General features: G+C 47.0%; 1 protein-coding gene across 3 annotated transcripts in view; it reads right to left on the bottom strand.

The window, feature by feature from the left end:
- Positions 1–19,061, bottom strand: part of RALGPS1 (Ral GEF with PH domain and SH3 binding motif 1) — a 222,463-nt gene that overhangs the window by 185,963 nt on the left and 17,439 nt on the right. For all 3 annotated transcript variants that reach the window (XM_054727689.1, XM_054727690.1, XM_054727691.1), the window contains 2 exons: positions 3,950–4,071; positions 724–831 (listed from right to left, as the gene is read on the bottom strand). In XM_054727689.1, coding sequence (XP_054583664.1) covers positions 724–831; positions 3,950–4,006 — 165 coding nt within the window. In that variant the 5' untranslated portion in view covers positions 4,007–4,071. The remainder of the gene's footprint in view (positions 1–723; positions 832–3,949; positions 4,072–19,061) is intronic.

Here is a 19,061-nt window from a genome sequence, read left to right as displayed (position 1 = left end):
CCTAAGGACACAGACAGTAGAGTGGTGAAGGCTTGGGGTGGGGCAAGAACCAGGTCTAGGGGGGTAATGGGGGGGAAAAGGGGGACATCTATAATATTTTCAACAATAAAGATTTTAAAAATAAATAAATTGTGAAGTAATAAAAAGCACATAGGGGAGTACAATGCACAACGCAAGTATTGGCCATTCCTAGTGTCCGTCTGTGTGCCTGAGACACAAGGCCAGCACCCGTGCCCAGAAACACCACAGCTGGTCTGCGCATGTGTGTGCTGGCCTTTTCCCTCGTTATTCCTGTTTTCCCTCTAGCCTCTTAGACTTCCCACAGGCCCCTTTGGGCAGTGGCCAGCACGGGGATAGGTGATACCCAGGCAAAAACCAGTGCTGACCTGCTACTAGAAGCAAGTGTGCCCTGTCCACACCTACTTCTTCAGTAATGAGTGTCTGAATTGTGCTATGTGGGCTGAAAAATTCCACATGAATTGCATTTTTCACTCTCTCCCTTTCTTGAAAGTTCCCCCCTTTTCCTATATTGTGAATGCCTCCCAAGGTAGTTCGTTTCTAGATTGAAGGCACCCTGTCTAATGCTGTGTAGTATTTCATAAAGAATATTTTATTCAACAATCCTCTATTGTTTGGGCATATGGGTTTTCTCCAACCAGAGCAAAAAGCCCTGAACAGTGACCCTTCCTAGCACCCAGCACATACATCAGTTTTGTTACTTACAGCAAACTCCTCGGGAGTCACTTTCAAGACGTCGAAGACAACGGCATCGTAGCTCTTGCTGGCATAGTCGCAGCTCTGGCCCTCCAGAGAGTCTGAGCTGCTGCTGCCCTGTGGGGACCAGGAGAGACATGCCACCTGAGCAGTCTGGCTGACTTGAGTCACTGCCTATCACACCTCAGAACTGAGGAGGCAAAGAGTGACAGACTGCATTATGATAAAAGCTTGTATTGTTTAGTGCTTCACTCTGTTCCAGGCACGGTGCTAAGCACTTCATATGCATCATGTTAACTTCTCTGAGTACACACTATTACGATTCCCATTTTACAGCTAAGGAAGTAGAGGCAATGTTACTTCCCCAAGGTAGCTCAGCTAGGAAAGTGAAGAGCCAGAAAGAGAACCTGGTCGTGAATCTACCAGATCCCAGATCACTGGACCCCACCTGCTTCCAGCTGGCTGTGTGGCGGTGGGGTAAAAAATACAGCCCACTCTTCCTTCAGAGGGAACCGGCCTTCCCATTTTAGGAGGCCTGAGGAGATCACCTGTTTCGTTACATCCTTCAAACATTACCTGGTTTTACCTTTTTATTTTTTTTCTACTTGAGTTCATTGCAGGAAATTGTTACACAAAATGCTGAACCGGCTCTTAAGGCTTATTTCATGCATGGGCCACTTGGAATTCAAGCCTGTGAGCTGATGAGGTGAGAGGTAACCGACTGGCACTGGAGACAGGCGTGAAAGTTATATTTAGTAGAGTCCCTTGTTGGGAAGAACACTGTGAGTCCTGCAAGTAAAGTGTCTCCCATAAAAAAGCGAGTTAAAACTCCCCAATTGTGGCCAGTTGCATGAAAAACCCAACACTACAGGGATCGCAGAATGCTGAGCATACCTTCTCCTCAATTTTATTTCATTTCATCAAATCCTACTTTGGGGAACCAATCACACTTACCACCCAAAAACTGTGCCCTGTTCATAAATGGTTTTATTCCTCTCAATCCACGAAGAGGGATTTTGTGGTTTCCATTAACCTCAACATCTTGGACTGGGATTTAGAGAATATGCTTTTATTAATTCCTCTTTATTTCACTCTTTCCAAAATGGCTATATCTGGAAAAACTTTGCAATCTTACTGGAAACTACAGTGTTTTTAGGCCAGTAAGGGAAACCAATAGTCAATAACTGAAAATGTGAGGTTAAAAGGAGAAGCAGAAACTAAACCTGTAGATTTCAATAGGCCTGTGTCATTTAAAGGCTTTACAAATGAGTCTACTAGACCCAAAACCCTAAGATGATCTTAAGAAGCAGGGTCCCGTGGTGGTTAAAAGGCCAGCTCCACACCAGCTGCTGCCCAACCTCAGGTGAGTGCCTTCATCTTACCAAGTCCCAGGCATCTATAAATGGCACTGTTGGAACCTACTGCCCAGAGCTGCAGTGGATTATAGAAAATGAAGCTCACAGAGCAACTGGCAGAATCCTCACCTCTCCTCTCCCCCTGCCCCGCAGAGATGCTGGTTCTAGGGCTATAGGGGTCTGGGTAGGCTCGGGGGTAGCTAATTTAAAAGTTATATGGGTAATGGGACAGTCTCCCCTGAGGAAAACGTGTGTTACACTTTTGAAAAGTAATGAAGGCTAACCGTCAATGCCCCTGGACCTGGCCGTCTATTCTGCCCTCAGCCCTGTACACTCCCTGAGCAGAGGAGGACCCGTGCATCACGGCATGCCCACACCCATCTTCCAGGAAGTGGCGCTGCAGGTGACAGAGCAGGTTTTCTTCAGGACAGGTAGTGTCATCACAGTCAGGAGCACACCAGCTTGGGTTCCACAGGCCTGGCTTTGAATCCCACCCACCACTGACCAGCTATGCGACTGAAAGCCAGTTTATCCACCTCTCCCTGCCTTAGTTCCCTCATCTATAAATTAGGGGTAAAACAACAGTCCACACCTCATGGGGCTTTGTGAGGACTAAGTCAGATAATCTCTGTGAAGATGCAAAAAATGAGCCTGGTATATAGTAAGCACTAATCGTGGGTGTGGATATGAGTAAACATGTTATTCAGTCACCAAAATTTATTGAGCACTTCAATTATACATGTATTCATTCATTCATTCAACAAATGTTTATTGAGTATTTGCCATGTTCTGAATACGCACACATGGATCTGTATACATATACGTTGTGTGCATATACACAGTATACATGTATGCGTGTGTGCACACGAATGTGTAAATACAGGGAGAGTAGAGAAGAAAGAAGTTTTACTGTAGATGGGGTGTAAATTGTAAATAGAAACAGAATTCTGATTCCTCTAGTTGCCTAACAGTCCATTCCTGGGCTTCAGGTTTTATAACTTTCCTGTAATGCCCATTGCATCGGCCCCAAACACGTGCTCAAACAAGGGTCCTTGTTTAATCAAAAATTGCCCCAAATACATTCATTGGTGGTGCTGGCAGTGATGATGCAGTAACGTTACTTAAACCTATATTGGCGCCATCAGAAAAATTTAAAAGGCACCCACAAGTCTGCTTTTCAGAACCAGAGATCAAAATAGGAAAACTTTCTAAAGGTTTATAAGAAATGAGCTAGTTCCTGTGAATTTCTAGCTGATTACATAGGATCGTTTCAAAAGCCCAGCTCCACTCTAAGGGCCCTGTGAGCTCAGGACACTGAGCACGGCCAGTTTGTCACAGGACCAGGCGTTACGCACTGGATGTGGTGGCATCCCCAGGCCACAGATGACACCCACTCCCCTGCGTGCCTGTTACGTTACTGAACTTGGAAAGAAAACTCCCAACCCCTCAGGGAAAGGCCCAGCCCAGGACACTCTCAGACCACCAGTCCTCACAGCCATTTCCTCCTGAGGAAGGTAAATAAGAGCACAGGCCAGTTGGAATCAGTTCTGTCTGACTTCATTCCGGAATGTGTGACTTATTTATAATCAGCGGCGGCTTTTCTGGGGAAAGGTCTGATCTCTTCGTGCACCAACATGGAATGTGGCACTTGCTAACACTGGACCGAGCAGCTATTTGTTTTTCTTTGAAGAGAAAGACTTCAGAAAACATACTGGTCCTCAGGACTGACTGCCTCCCAAATCTCACGCCCAGCGTGGCCAGGGCCTCGGGAGTGCTAAGAATGGTGGTATTCATGGAGCCCTGCAGCTTTGCTGCTCATGACTCAGCTGGAGCCCTGCAGCTTTGCTGCCCCCACTGTCAGATCCTCGCAGTCTCCGTACCTGTGGAGTGGCGGAGGTGACCAACACGCTAGCCATCAGACCATTCCTCTTGTACATAGTCTCCAGGCCACAGGGAGCTTCAGGGCAGCCTCTGTCGGTGACATAACCCGTCTGGAGAAGTCCTGCAAGGCAAAGGAGCTCATAAAAACCAGCCCTCAAAGACAACTAGACCCTACCCCTGGGGAAAAGGTGTGACAGATTTGAGCAGATGACCCCAGAGACCTTTAAAGAAAGATTATAAGCTGGTGGCCTTTGGGCTAAATGTGGCCCACAGATGTACTTTGTTGGGCTTGCACAGGTTTTAATATTTTTTAAATTAATCACCAATGTTTAAAACTTGAAAGGTTTCATGCAGGATCCTGGATTTCTGACATTTCTTGAAACTAGGAATACCAGGCAGTACCAGGCCCACATTCCTGCCTGACGACCATCAGCTGCGCTGAGCAGTGGCCGCCCACCTGGCCCTTGCAGGCACTAGAGTTTGTGATCTTTGTTTTAAAGTGGAGGCAGGTGAAGAAGACAAACGGATTCTGCTGTGTCTGCCTGTGCACCGGACCATGTCAGCAGCAATAATGTGGAAAACAGCTAATATTGCACAGTACTCGCCTGGTGCCATGCGTTTTACACACCTCAGCTCATCTAACCCTCACTGCAGTCCTTGGGGAGGCCCTACCATTACACCCACAGTGCACAGAGCAATCAGAAGCACAGGGAGCTAACATGACTCACACTTTGGTGCCTCAGCTCATGCTGTCCCCCGTCCCGTCAGCATTCAAGATCCTACTCAGCTGTCATTTCATCTGGTTATTATGCCTGGACCACCCAAAGCAATATCAGTTGCTTTTTACCAATGTGTGTGTACACAATTCTAGCACAGCATTTATCACATCACCAAACATCTCAGAACTGTAGCCACACCAGCTTTTTTGTAGGAAAGGGGCGAGGAGAGTAGGGAGAATGTAATGGGGGGAGGGAAGAAGAAGGCAAAGGTTCCAGCTGGAAGCCAACTGCAATTTCCCAGGCAACAGATGAGGAGGGTCCTCTGAGCTAAGTTTGTAGCAGTAAAGTCAGAGGGAAGGAGGCAGACCGAAAGGCAGTAAGGACAGAAATTCAATAGAAATTGATGAGGGCAGGAGGGAGCACAAGCCGAGGATGAATGGTTTCTGGCTGGAGGTACCAGAAGGATGATGGTGAAGGGACAGAGGTGCGGGAAAAGATGATGAATTTAATTTAGGACATGCTGGGTCTGTGGTGCCAAGGACATAATCAGTCCTGGTAAGCAAGATCAAGCCCAAAGGTCACTGGGAAAGATGGAAAACAAGAAGGTACAAGTCTGGTCTTGAACTGTCTGTGTACCCGCTATGCTTCCGGCAGCCTGAGCTAGAAAGACAGACAGAGCTTGTTTCCGATCTCACTCCTGTATGTCTCGCCACTGACGAAAACAGACTAATTTATGGGCAACAATTCTCAGACAAGTGATATTTCACATGCTAAGAAAAAAACAGAACCAAACAGAATGGAAGATCCTTTCCAGGGCCCAGAGAAACCTCCACCCATCCACCTTCAGTCCCTGAGGCCTGGCCAAGCCCCAACTCCTGGTCAGGAACCAGACTCCCAATAAGGAGGTAAGCCCGGCTCAGCCCCTCCCTAAGAACCCCTTCCCAACCCCACGGGTTGGCCCCTAACAATGGGAGCCAAGCCTCCCAGGCCGGACTGACTGAACCACAGTGACCACCTCGTTCTCCTGAGAGCTCGGAACCCCGAGATGCCAATCTCTGTTGGTTGACCAAACAGAGGTGCTGTACCCTCGGGAGCAGATGTTGGCCAAATCCTGCCGGGTGCAGGGGCAGTCGGTCAGAAGGAGATGCACAGAGAGACGCTCAAGAGACAGCCGTGTCTGAAAGGGGGGAAGAGCACTGGGCCTGGTTCCCACTGCTTTGTAACAAATGCCTCTTTTTCAGTGTCAGATAGATTTCCAAAGACCTTGACAAAGGCTATTTCCTAAACACCAAGGTCACACAGGGGCCCATGTGAATGGGGGAAGATACATGCCACCATCCACCCATCCATCCATCCACTCACTGAGCTCATGTGTCACACAGGCACACTCGCGCTAGGAGTTCCTAACAGTTGTGTGCCTTGGACCCTTTTGGCTGTCTAGTGAAGCCTCGAGGCCCTTTCTCACAGAAATATTTTTAAATGCGTAAAATAAAATTATACAGGAAACTGATTACACAGGATTTCTCAGGAAACCAATTATATAAAAATACAGTCATTAAATTATTTTTAAAACAATTGCAATGTAGTAAAGGAATAAATTTTATGTACTTACTTATTTATTTACTTACTTATTTATTTATTTATTATTGCATTAAATAACAAGATCTATTGGTGGATCTGGAAACTACCATAATTTCAAAGCAGTATGAGCACAGCTAATATGTGATAGGAAAATATCTGTGATTTTTATTGGTGACAAAGTCCCAGATACTGTCAATATTACTGTGATTCGTTGTCTATGTTAGTAACTGAGAGAAGTTTGTGAAAATAAAGATGCCATTTTTCCCCATTCAAATTCAGAGATGCCTGGTTGAGAACCCCTGTTCCAGGCACTGAGACCATGAAGTGAGCAGTCCTTGCTCCCATAGACTTCACATTCCAGTGTGGGAGTCAGAAAATACCGTGAACAAGATGATAATCTATACTAATAAAAGGGTAATATGCAAATGATGGGACGCCCTCATGTGTAACAACGATCAGCAAGAGGCTGCATGCACAGCAGGCGCAGGTGGGCAGGGACTTGCAGCGCCAAGGACTTGCATCACACCATCACAATCCATCACCAGGAGGCCTGGGGCCCAGCGGAGGCATCTGCTCGAGGCCTGGAGGTCCCTCAGCTCCACGCGGCGCAGAGGCAGGACCCCTGGCTCCAGCCTACCTCTTTGGGGCAATCCATCAAGGAGCCCCGGATGGGTAGGTGGGGCCTACCTCTTTGGGGTGATGGATCGCAGGGCTCCCACAGTGACAGGGCACAGGCCAGGCTAGGGGATCCCCCTGCCCACCCCCCCCCGACCCCCAGTGCATGAATTTCGTGCACCAGGCCACTAGTTTCTGATAATGAGAAATGTCTTAAAGAAACACAATGGAGGGAAATAACAGTATTTGCCAGGATGGTCCAGGAAGGACTCTCTGCAGATGTGATCTTTGAACTGAACCTTAGGAAGGAGTCAACCACAGGAAAAGGACTGTTCTTTGTAGAGGGCACAGCAAATGCAAAGGCCTTGGGATGCACATGAGCGTAGAAGCTTTGTGATGGAGGTAGATGGCCATGGCTGGAGCTTAGAGAGTGGGAGGCGGTGGACAGACAGGCTGGAGCCAGGGCCTGGAGAGCCTTGCAGGCCACGGTGGGGAGTTGGGATTTATTTGGAGTACACTAGAGGGTTCTGAGCAGGGGAGTGACATGACCTGATCTGTTCTGAAGGTCACTGTAGCTGTGTAGAGAACTGGGTTGGAGAGCCAAAAAAAACAGAAGCAGTGAAGCCAGTGGTGGGTAAGGAACGGTGATGACAAGATTGCTGGCCACAGGGACCAAGGATGGATTTGGTAGAAGGTCTGGAGGTGAAACAGACAAGACTTGTTAATGGACTGCATGTGAGGGAAAAGGAAGAGAGCATGACGTGGGCCGTTATGACTGGGTAGATGTTGACCTAAAAGCCATACGCTCATCAGCAGTTTGCTCATCATTCACTGAACAGCCCCAAGTCATCCTCTACTGAGACAGCTGGTGCACCAGTTCTGGGGATCCGAAGTCAAAGGTGACACAGCCCTGTGTCCTGTGGTGCAGGTGGGGGAGAAAGTCCAGCAAGGACACATTACAGGTTCACCTTCGGGGGGAGAGGGTCAAGGAAGACATCACTGAGAAAAGCCATTGAGTTGGGTCTTAAAGGACCAGTGGGAGTGTTTCAAGGAAAGAGCGGAGAACAGGAGGGCAGTGTGAGCAGGTATGGAAGCACGCAGGTATGCGATGCCAGTGTGCCAGGAGCACCAGGAATCCTCCCCCTTCTCCCTTTATCTCAGCCCTGTGCCCACCCTAGACTAACACGGGCACTGGGGGCACAGCAGCAAACAAGCCAGGCACAGAGTCTGTTTGACAGGCGGCCCTGACACATCTGTGCAGCAAACACGGCAAAGTTTTTCCTAAGCCCTGAGCTGTGCAGTCTGATCATCACTGTCATCCCGACAATTTACTAGACACTTTGTTTCAGGCTCTGGCTAAGGATGTATATGTATTAAAAAAAAAATTTTTTTTACAGATGAGGAAACTGGCACTCAGAGAGAAATTACACTGTCACTTAGAGATACGGTTTGACATGCCTGCATTGACTGTGTTCTGTGCCACACTGGAGGCAGTCTGGCCTAAAATTAAGAGCACCAGCTTTTTTAGTTGGGCCATTTTAATCTGTACACACCAAAATCCTATTTTTCACCCTCCCTCTGCCTCTCTCACCTCTCTCTCTCTCTCTCTCTCTCTCTCTCTCTCACATACACACACACACACACACACACACACACACAGGCTGCTAATGCCTCCTTGGAAACCAAAACACAGCAGGAGAAAAAGCGATTCTCATGATGTAACTCCACAAGCACGTGGCAGTTGTAGCAGAACCACAGAACAATCCCACGTCTCTTGTTTCCCTATGACAGAGTCTGGTCTGGTGTGTGTGGGCTCCTGAGGAGGGGAAGGAAAATCCCATATGCAACATTGGTTTTCTTCCAAACTCAGAATTCTGCTTCAGCATTTCAGGCTCAGGAAACCAAGAAAATAACATGAGACAGTCTGGTGCAGACCACTGTTGAGAAGGCAGAATAACCACTTTTTTCTAAGCTTATGGAGGCTGTTTCAAAGAAAATACACACATCCAGGAATGTTCAATTACAGGAGAGTGATCTCTTCCAAATGTTCAGACAAGTATGAAAATGGACGCCAGGCCAACTTCCTCGGCCTGGGGCTGCTCTCCGCCGACGTGGTCAAAGCTTGCTCCACCTTCCTGCGTCTTGAACAGAGGCTGCGACAAAGACGAATAGGAAGGAAACAACGCGGGATTCTGCCCACAACCCCTCCACCAATATCTGGCCCACTGCAGGAGCGATAAGTGTACATACGTATCCACACTCTGAACCACAGACACAGGACCAGATTTTGTGTTGCCAAAAGGTTTCTCTTGGGGCCCATCCCTCGGGCTGGACCACCTGCCAGCACTCAGGAAGGCCGGCCTTGTGTGGCTGGCACTGCTGTTATCTCTACCTCCTCCTGACCCTCTCTAAGCTGGCCAAGCCTCTTTTCCTGGCAAGCAGCAGCGTCTGACAGCTTTCACAGAGCGGCCTGGCCACGTAAGCACATCAGACCTGCCATGCCTTCACACACTGCAGTGTCCGCCCCCGCCCTCCCCTGCTCCTTTCATATCATCCCACCAGATGTTCAACATCCCACCTCTCACCTCCTCACTGAGGGGCAGGGAATGGGCTGGGAGGCACCACTGTGTCCAAAGGCCACTGCACCTCGTGGAGAGAAAGCAGCAGCGTTTAGGAGTGAGGGCAGGGTTTAGAGATTGAAGGTTAGCAGATACCACGAAAAGGGGATACGAATGGGTATCTTCTTGGGCAAGGGAAGCACCTACATTTATGGAGCTGAGGTAGGGTCTACACAAACAGGCAGGGATCCACAAATTCAGGTGACAGGCACTGACCAACACCCCCACCCCCAGCCCACACACTGTGCTGAAGCCTGAGAAGCAGGGATGAGCAAGGCCCATCTCGTCCTCAGAAACATCAAGTCCCCCGGGATGCCTAACCTTTGCAGGTAGGAGGACTTCCTGAATTTTTACATAAAAGTAAAACATGTACATGTTAAAAGTACATAAACTGGGGGGAAAGGTACAAAATAGAAAAGTCCCCTCCCCCCACAGCCCCTGGGCCTGTGCCCAGGTTACACAGTTCACACCATGTAGGGCATCAGTTAAGCACACATCCATGTATGTAGAAATACAAGGAGATACACAGACATATCAGTATATATGAAAATGCATTTTAGAGACCTTCCTTTTCTATATTAGAAGTGATTTAGTTCTTTTTTTCACATCTGTTGGTTAGGAAAAACCCTTGAGCCCGGCCAGCGTGGCTCAGTGGTTGAGCATCAACCTATGAACCAGGAGATCATGGTTCAATTCCGGGTCAGGGCACATGCCGGGGTTGCAGGCTCGATCCCCAGAGTGGGGCATGCAGGAGGCAGCCGATCAATGATTCTCTATCATCATGTTTCTCTCTCTCTCTCTCTCTCTCCCTCTCCCTTCCTCTCTGAAATCAATGAAAATATTTTAATAAAAATAAAAAACCCTTGATAACAAAAAGCTGTGATAAATGACCAACACTTTTAAATGAATTTGTGGTTTAATAATCACAGCACTGTTTTCATTCACTTGGAAAATGGCCAGATGTACCTACAGCACCTGGACAGCTGGACTCGGGGCCTCCCCATAGCCCGCAGCTCAGCTCGCTCCAGCCCAGAGGTGCACGACCTGCCATCGATCGCAGGTCTGGTGAACTCAGAACAGGACGGCTGTGGCACCATCTCTGAGGCAGGAAAAGGAGCCAGTGGCTTAGAGAACAGATTCATCAGGATCTGAATTCTCACCTATCATTTACTCTGTGCCCTTGGCAAGTTTCTGGACCTGGCCACGCCTCACCTTCCTCGTCAGTAAAAATGGGAGAATTGCAGTCCCTCCTCCTCACAGATGTTGAATGGTTCATAGGATAATGTGGGAGTGCTGGGGCAGTGTCTCAACCACTGACAGCTGAGGCTCATGCTAACCCCCTCACCACCTCCTTCACCCCCTGGGGCGGGGCAGGCATGGGCAATGCTCCCAGCACAAGACTATGAGAAACCAATTTAAAGTTAAGGCAACAGGAGGAATATGAGTGACGAGTATGCAGTTCTCATAAGCCCAGGAAAGGGTTCTCAAAAGAAAACTAATGCTCTGATTGGCAGGATAGTTTTAATGTAAACGCTTCACGAAGAGGCCGGCTAGCGCTTCCCCATGCCCCTGCGAACACATATAGTTACTCTTGAAACAGGTTCCTTGGTTCCAAACAAGGCTGCGGAAAAGAGGCGGAGAGAGATGCCCACCTGCAGCCACTGGCTGGTAAGGAAGACCTGATTTTTCCATCGGAAGCATAGGCAGTTTTTTTCCACAGGAAAATGGGAGGCCTAGGGATACTTGTGGGAGGGCTTGAAGAGAACTTCAGGAAATGGGGGTAAGACAGAGAATGAAGAAATGAGGATGGTCCACCGCAGACACCTGAGACAGCCGCGGAATCGGATGGAAGAGCACCATCTTGTCAGGGAAAGACCGACTTGCAAGGGGAGAGAAGTTCCTGACTCCCCCCGGCCTGCTGGGCAGAAAAGGGAAGGCAAGAGACACAGGCAGGGTTTTCTGGGCACTCCTGGGCATGTTCTCAAGCACAATGAGTTATATTAACAACGCAAAATATTAACAATGCACGAGAAAGAGAGGAGGACATCTGACAAAGCAAGCCTCAGAGAAGATGGCAAGGGTGGGCTGGTTAGCTGCTTCCCCTGCCCCTGGAGAAAGAACGGTGGCACTATGCAGACCTGCCCTGGAGGAGGGCAGCCTGGGGAGGCAGGAGAAGCTGGTTTCCACAAGAGTACCAGCCAGCCGGGCACCTGTAACAACACCCAGGGCTCGATGAAGTCTCCTGGATGAGACGCTTTTAACGTATGTGAAACAGAAGCACAAAAATAAGACCATAAATTTCATCCAATGAGGATCTGGTGTGACCTTCTGGGCAGACGAGGAAACTGTCACAGACTGGGAGACTCATGAGACTCAACAACTAACTGCAGGGAGGAATCCTGGACTGAATCCTGGAACAGGAAAAAAACGTTAGGGGGACACTGGTGACATTTGAAAAAGGTCGACAGTTTAGTTCACAGTATTGCACCAATGTTAATTTGATAGCTGTACTGTGGTTATGTAAGCTGTTAACATGTAAGTTGGGTGAAGGGTATATGTGAATTTCTATTAGCTATCTGTAAGTGTAAAATTATCCTACCTAATAATAGACAAATATGCAAATTGACCGTACCTTCGCTATGCCCGTGATTGGCCAGGAGGCACGGGGGGGTGGGACTCGGGGTGGCCGATTGGGCCGGCGGGACGCTGAGCTCGCGTCACCAGCGGCGGCTCGGGCTCAGCATCTGCGCCATGGCTATGCTGTGGCACAGAAGGGGCCTCTGGGGCAGCGAGCTCACGTCCCACCGGGGACCATCAAAAGCGGGGGAGCTGGGTGCCTGTCTGCTCAGGCACCAGGCCTTTCAGAAGCCTCCGCCGCGCCAGAGGCTTCTGAAAGGCCTGGTGCACCAGCAGACAGGCACCCAGCTCCCCTGCGATCGAAACTGAAAGCGTGTAGGGGACCCTACACGTGCATGATTCAATCATGCACTGGGCCTCGAGTCTATAATAATAAAAGCATAATATGCTAATTAGACCAGACAGCTGAACAACCTTCTGGACATCCTTCTGGATGACCTTCCAGATGAAGCCGGGGCTGCGAGGGCCAAGTCCCTTGCACAAATTTTGTGCATCGGGCCTGTAGTTTCAAAATAAAAAGTTTAAAAATTTAAAAAGGGATTCCAGCCGAAACCGGTTTGGCTCAGTGGATAGAGCGTCGGCCTGCGGACTGAAAGGTCTCAGGTTCGATTCCGGTCAAGGGCATGTACCTTGGTTGCGGGCACATCCCCAGTAGGGGTTGTGCAAGAGGCAGCTGATTGATGTTTCTAATTCTCTATCCCTCTCTCTTCCTCTCTGTGAAAAATCAATAAAATATATTTTTAAAAAAAAGTAGACAGTATATCATTGATATAGTTTAAAAAAATAAGTAAATAAAAATAAAAAGGGATTCCACATCCTTACATCCCACTCTGCTCCCCACCCCCAACAGAATCTCTACAACCAGGCCTATAAGAGGGCTCGCCCTTTCCTGTACAAACCATTGTTGGAGAGTTACAGCTCGGGTGTCGAGGTTCAGGTATTTCACATGGGTGACATGTGGGCCAAACTGCACTGTCTTGGTGGACAGAGGATGGGGACAGGAAACGATTTACTCCCTCTCTCCCTCCAAGTTCCTGCCACAGGCAGAAGACTTACTAGGTGTGCCAGCTAATAATGTGGATTTTTTTCCATAGATGGAGTATGCTGATATATATGCGATTTGATATGTATGCTATTTTGTTGTATTGACAGCAAGCTTCAAAACTTCATATGTCAAATTTGCTGAAGGTGTTAACATCATAGACATTTTTACGCTTAAAATATGGAATTTCATGCCAAAAAAAGAGCATTTGCGGGAAGTTTTAATTCATTACTTTATTTTGAAGAAAAGTGCTGCTGAAAGTTATCGTATACTTCGGGAAGCTTATGGTGAACATGCTCCATCTCAAAGATACTTGTGAACACTGGTTTAAATGCTTTAAAAATGATGATTTCAATGTGAAAGACAAAGAACATCTAGGTCAACCAAAAAGTTTGAAGACCAACAATTATAAGCATTATTGGATGAAGATGCATGTCAAACTCAAAAACAACTTGCAGAAAGATTAAACGTTGCTCAGCAAATAATTTCCGATCATTTACAAGTAATGGGAAAGATTTTAAAGGAAGGAAAATGGGTGCCACATCAATTGAATGAAAGACAAATGGAAAACCGAAAAGTCATCAGTAAAATGTTGCTTCAACGGCACCAAAGAAAGTCTTTTTTTGCATCGAATTGTGACTGGCGATGAAAAGTGGATTTATTTTGAGAATCCCAAGTGCACCAAATCATGGGTTGATCCAGGTCAACCATCAACATCGACTGCAAGGCCAAATGGCTTCGGAAAGAAGACAATGCTCTGCGTTTGGTGGGATCAGGAAGGTGTAGTGTATTATGAGCTTCTAAAACCAGATGAAACTTTTAATACTGATTGCTACCAACAACAAATAATCAATTTGAACCACGCTTTGATCGTGAAAGGACCAGAATGGGTCAGAAGACACGGCAAAGTAATTTTGCTTCATGATAACACACCATCACGCACTTCAAAACCAGTTAAAGACACGTTAAAAGATCTTGCCTGGGAAGTATTAACCCACCCGCCGTATTCACCAGACCTTGCTCCTTCAGATTACCACTTGTTCCGATCGATGGCACATGCACTTTCTGAGCAGCACTTCAAAATGTATGAAGAAGTAGAAAATTAGGTCTCTGAATGGTCTGCCTCAAAATAAGAAAAGTTCTATTGGGACGGTATCCACAAATTACCTGAAAGGTGGGGGAAATGTGTAGCTAGCAATGGACATTACTTTGAATAAAGCACTTTTGATGTTTCTCTTGAAATTATCGTGTTTCTATTGATTACAGAATCCGCATTATTAACCGGTACACCTAGTAGCTGGTCTGACTGGTAGCGGTCCAGGTCATTAACTGGGCCACAGCCTTTAGGAGCATCACTAAGTGCCAAAAGGTCACACACCTGTTAAAGGCCCTCTTTTCTCCCCACTTGCTGCTGTGAGATCCCAAGGGGAGCAGGGCCCTGCCTGGGCTCAGCTTTCTCTGACTCCCACATGTACCCCTAAGTGTGCCTGCCTGGCCTGCACGTTCCTGGACACTGCTGCTTGTCAGGGGTGGACAGAGAAAATGACATTTTCACATCAAACTATAAAAATAGATTTTGCTTTCAAAACCATAAACTGGGTCAACACATTCGCCTTCCCCTTTTCAAATCTTGTTAAAATGACCAAAGAAATAAAAAACAAGAACAAGAAATCTGATGCAGTGTTAAAATACAAGAAAGGATGACATCAACAAACCAGAATGGAACTGGGTTAAGGAAAATGCTATAGGTGTTAGACATCTGGCCATAAAATCAACTGTTTCTTCTATCCAAACAATAAATGGCAAAAATGTACTGGCACAAGAGCCTACATATATATATTTTAAGAAATGTACAAATTTCATTTGAGGCAAATTATGAAATTTTACTAAAAGAACAAAAAAAAAAGGAGTTTGAAATCAAAGGAGAGCTATTTCACTTCTCTTAATAAGGAAGAATATTGTAAAGACATCAATTCTCCCCAGCTGATATATGTATAAAATGTAAGCTCATTCTAAATCCTAAGGGAATTCATTTTGGCATTCAACACATTTATTTAAACTTCCATCTGGAAGAATCATTAAGAGCTAAGAAGTTTTCAAAAAATCAGCATGATGAGAAGGGGACTGTCCTGCCAGGAAGCGCCGTGGAAGAGATGAACAGATCAGCAGGACAGAGCAGTCCACAACACAGGACCCAGGATACATGAGAATTAATATCTGACCAAGACGGCATTTCAAACAGTGAGGAAGAAGGCACTAGGCAATAAATGTTGGTGAAACAATCTACTATTCACTTGAGGGGGACATTAGTTTAAAATTTTACCCCATCCTATATAATAAAAGGGTAATATGCAAATTGACCAAACTGTGGAACGACCGGTTGCCATGACACACACTGACCACCAGGGGGCAGATGCTCAGTGCAGGAACTGCCCCCTGGTGGTCAGAGTGCTCCCACAGGGGGAACACCGCTCAGCCAGAAGCCAAGCTGACGGCTGGCAAGCACAGCAGTGGTGGCAGGAGAGCTGCGCTAAGGATGTCTGATTGACGGCTCCCAGACTGCAAGGGCACAGGCCAGGCTGAGGGACCGCCCCCGCCCTGGCCCCCCAAGTGCACAAATGTCGTGCACTGGGCCTCTAGTATTATACAGAAGAATAAATTTTTGATGGATTAAAGATTTAAACAAAAAATCCTCACAAAAATACTAGTGGATACACAAATCACTTTTTAATAATCTTGGGGTGAAGAAGTCCTCTCTAGGGTGAAACAAAAGCCAGAAAACAAAAGAAACTATTGGCAGGTTTAACTACATTAAAAATTAAAACTCCTGACTAGGAAGAGATATTATTAAAAAGATGAAAGAAAAGACAAAAAAACAAAGGGGAAAAAAAAGATGAAAGACAATCTACAAAGTGGGGAAAGGGTGTTTGTGATGTTACATGAGAGATGAAGAAGTAATATCCTTAATACAGAAACACGCCCCCCCCACCCTGGCTGGTTGGAGAATCATCCTGTACACCAAAAGGTTCTGGGTTCGATTCATGGTCAAGCCACATACCTAGGATGCAGGTTCCATCCCCGGTCAGGGCACACAGGAGGCAACCTATCAATGTTTCTCTCTCTCTCTCTCTCTCTCTCTCTCTCTCTCTCTCTCTCTCTCTCTCTCTCTTTCTTCCTCTCTCCATAAAATCAGTAAAACCATATCCTCAGGTGTGGATTAAAAAAATAAAAGAAGATGAATCCCCCTCCAAGAGCTATGGCTCAACGCTCGGCAGACATGTGGTCTTGGGCAGGGGCTTGTCACCTACAAAGAGAGAAGCTAAGAGCGGCACCTTTCACAGGTGTGAGGTTTATGGTATGAGGATTACATGAACGGTTGTGTGTAAAGCACTAAGCCCAGGATCTGAGCAAAGCAAGGAAATCATCAGACTGGCAACCAGGTGGTATGTTCCAGGAAGATCTCTGACTGCCACACCACCTACAAAAGGCAAGAAAACACTGAGAAACCACATGGCTGTGTTTCAGGACAGGCGGTGAAATGTGTCCATTCAAGGGGACACTAAGCAGTGGTTTAAAAGGATGAGATAGATCAATATTTACAGACAGAGAAAGATGTCCACAAATTCAGGACATATTAACATTCATTCATTCAACGCTAGTTACAGAAAGTCTAGGTAAGAGACTATGATGATGTCTCTATCTACACTAGTATGTGTCAGGCACTGTTCCAGGTGCTGGGCACAGAGCAGTGAAGAAAAAGCCAGAAGTTCCCCTGTACATTCTGGAGTAAACAGATGACAAATAAAAATAAAGCATTCAGTAAAATACATGGTATGTTGGCTGGTGATAGATAAGAGAAAAAAGCAAAGCAGGAAAAGGGGATATGGAAAGTGGGAAGGGGACAGTTACAATTTTGAAGGGGGTGGGGGCGTCTGAGAAACCTTCACTGAGAATATGACATTTGGACATGTTTTTAAATATTTATGCATACTGTGAACACACATACTAGTACAGAGGATATCTATTCAATTGTTTATATCATTGCTTCTTAAAGGTGTCATTGTATGACACTTTTACTTTCTACTTTTTGTATACCTGTTCTATTTTTTTAATTATTATGATAAACATTTATGAGAAGCATAGCATTTAAAGAGAAAATTGAAAATAAACTTCCAGCCCTAGCTGGTTTGGCTCAGTGGATGGAGCGTTGGCCTGCAGACTGAGGGGCCCGAGGTTCGATTCCGGCCAGGGGCACATGCCCGGGTTGTGGCCTCGGTCCCCAGCGGGGGGCGTGCAGGAGGCAGCCGATCAATGATTCTCTCTCATCATTGATGTTTCTATCTCTTTCTCCCTCTCCCTTCCTCTCTGAAATCAATAAAGAAGTATTTAAAAAAAAGAAAGAAAATAAACTTCCATAGACAAGCACTTCAAGGATGGCTCACCACTAGGTATTACAGACTTAGGTCGTTGGAGTCAGATGTCTGGTGTTGTGGCGCCACCTGGTGGCCGTTCCCTAACTGATAACTCTCATTTCCAACTGTGAAAGGGAAGCAAGAGGCAAGAGGCACAACTGTATATAAAAACCCTCTTGCCCTGTGGACAAGGACTGGAAGGGAAATAGGCAAACTAACACAGTTTGATTTGTGGGGGTGGAAGGCAACGGTGGGGTTTATTTAGCTTAGTTTTCAATCATAATCTTATAATGGTGCTTCATTCCTTTATGTGTAACTGCAATGAAGCAGTCCAATGGGACAGCCGAATGTGCTCACTGGAGGGACAGGAGTGGAGATAGCTGGGCAGCACAGAGCTAACCCAGGCCGTGTGCATGTGTCCCCAAGAAGGCTGGGAGATTCATAAGGCAGTGACAGGGACTCAGGTCACATGGTACTTGGAAGAGGAGGGGTCTTTCCCAATGAAAGATCCCAGGAATCTGGCTGGAAGGAGTAGACACACCCCTGCCCTCATTGATTAATCACTGAGCATGTGCTCAGACCACTAAACTAGTGCCTCCTCAGTGAAACCCAAAGGAGACTGAGGCGTATCCCCTGGGGGACGGGGAAGCAACGTTGATCACACCGAGGACTCGGCGTGGAATACTTGTCTCTTCTCCTCCATCCTTTGGGTGTGGGTCAAGGGCCTCTCCTTTGTGCACCCTCCATTTAGCCTACTGTAACACTTGTCACTATGGCAGAATTGCTTTCTCTGGGCATCTCCCTGCTAAACCAGAAGTCACACCTATCTCATTTAACCTCAGAGATAAGACTTGTAAATCTAACAGTTCTGGATTTGAATCCTGGCACAGCCACCTACCACCTACATGACACTTGCAAGCACCTGTAAGCTTCCATTTCCCCCTCTGTAGGGGATCTGGGACTGTACTCACCTCATGGGAGCATAAAGTAACAGCCCCAGCTGGCCCTCGGGAGAACTGGCGGGGGCCAGACACCTATCTAAGAGCTTTACATGTCTTACATTCCTGAGCTGAGGCCACCTCTGTGGAGTGTTGATCACAGTGTAAGGGCTCAAATGTTATTTTCTCCACAGTTCCCAGCACAGCTCCCAGCAGAGTCTGTTGTGTTCGCAATAAAAATGAACTACTCCCCCAGCCTGCTGCAAAAAGGGGCAAGATTACAGCAAGATTGCAATGCTTAAGCCACCCCATCAGCACCCCCAGCCACCTGCAAAAAAAAAGGCTCAAGAACTGCACAAAAGGACTTCAAGGAGAGAAGGTGCTCTGGCAGGTGCAAACATCCCTGCAGTACAGGGGAGAGGGGGAAGGAGGGAGAATTGGCACAAATACCTGGGGCTAATGCACTGGGCTCAGGTTCAGGTTCAGATCAGGCAAGACCCAGGTGGATCCATCCCAGAGGAGCTTCAGCTAAAAGTGGGTGAGACTTGG

The sequence above is a fragment of the Eptesicus fuscus genome, chromosome 15 (genome assembly GCF_027574615.1).
Source record: "Eptesicus fuscus isolate TK198812 chromosome 15, DD_ASM_mEF_20220401, whole genome shotgun sequence".
NCBI classification, from domain to species: domain Eukaryota; kingdom Metazoa; phylum Chordata; class Mammalia; order Chiroptera; family Vespertilionidae; genus Eptesicus; species Eptesicus fuscus.
This window is presented reverse-complemented; position numbering and strand designations above follow the sequence as displayed.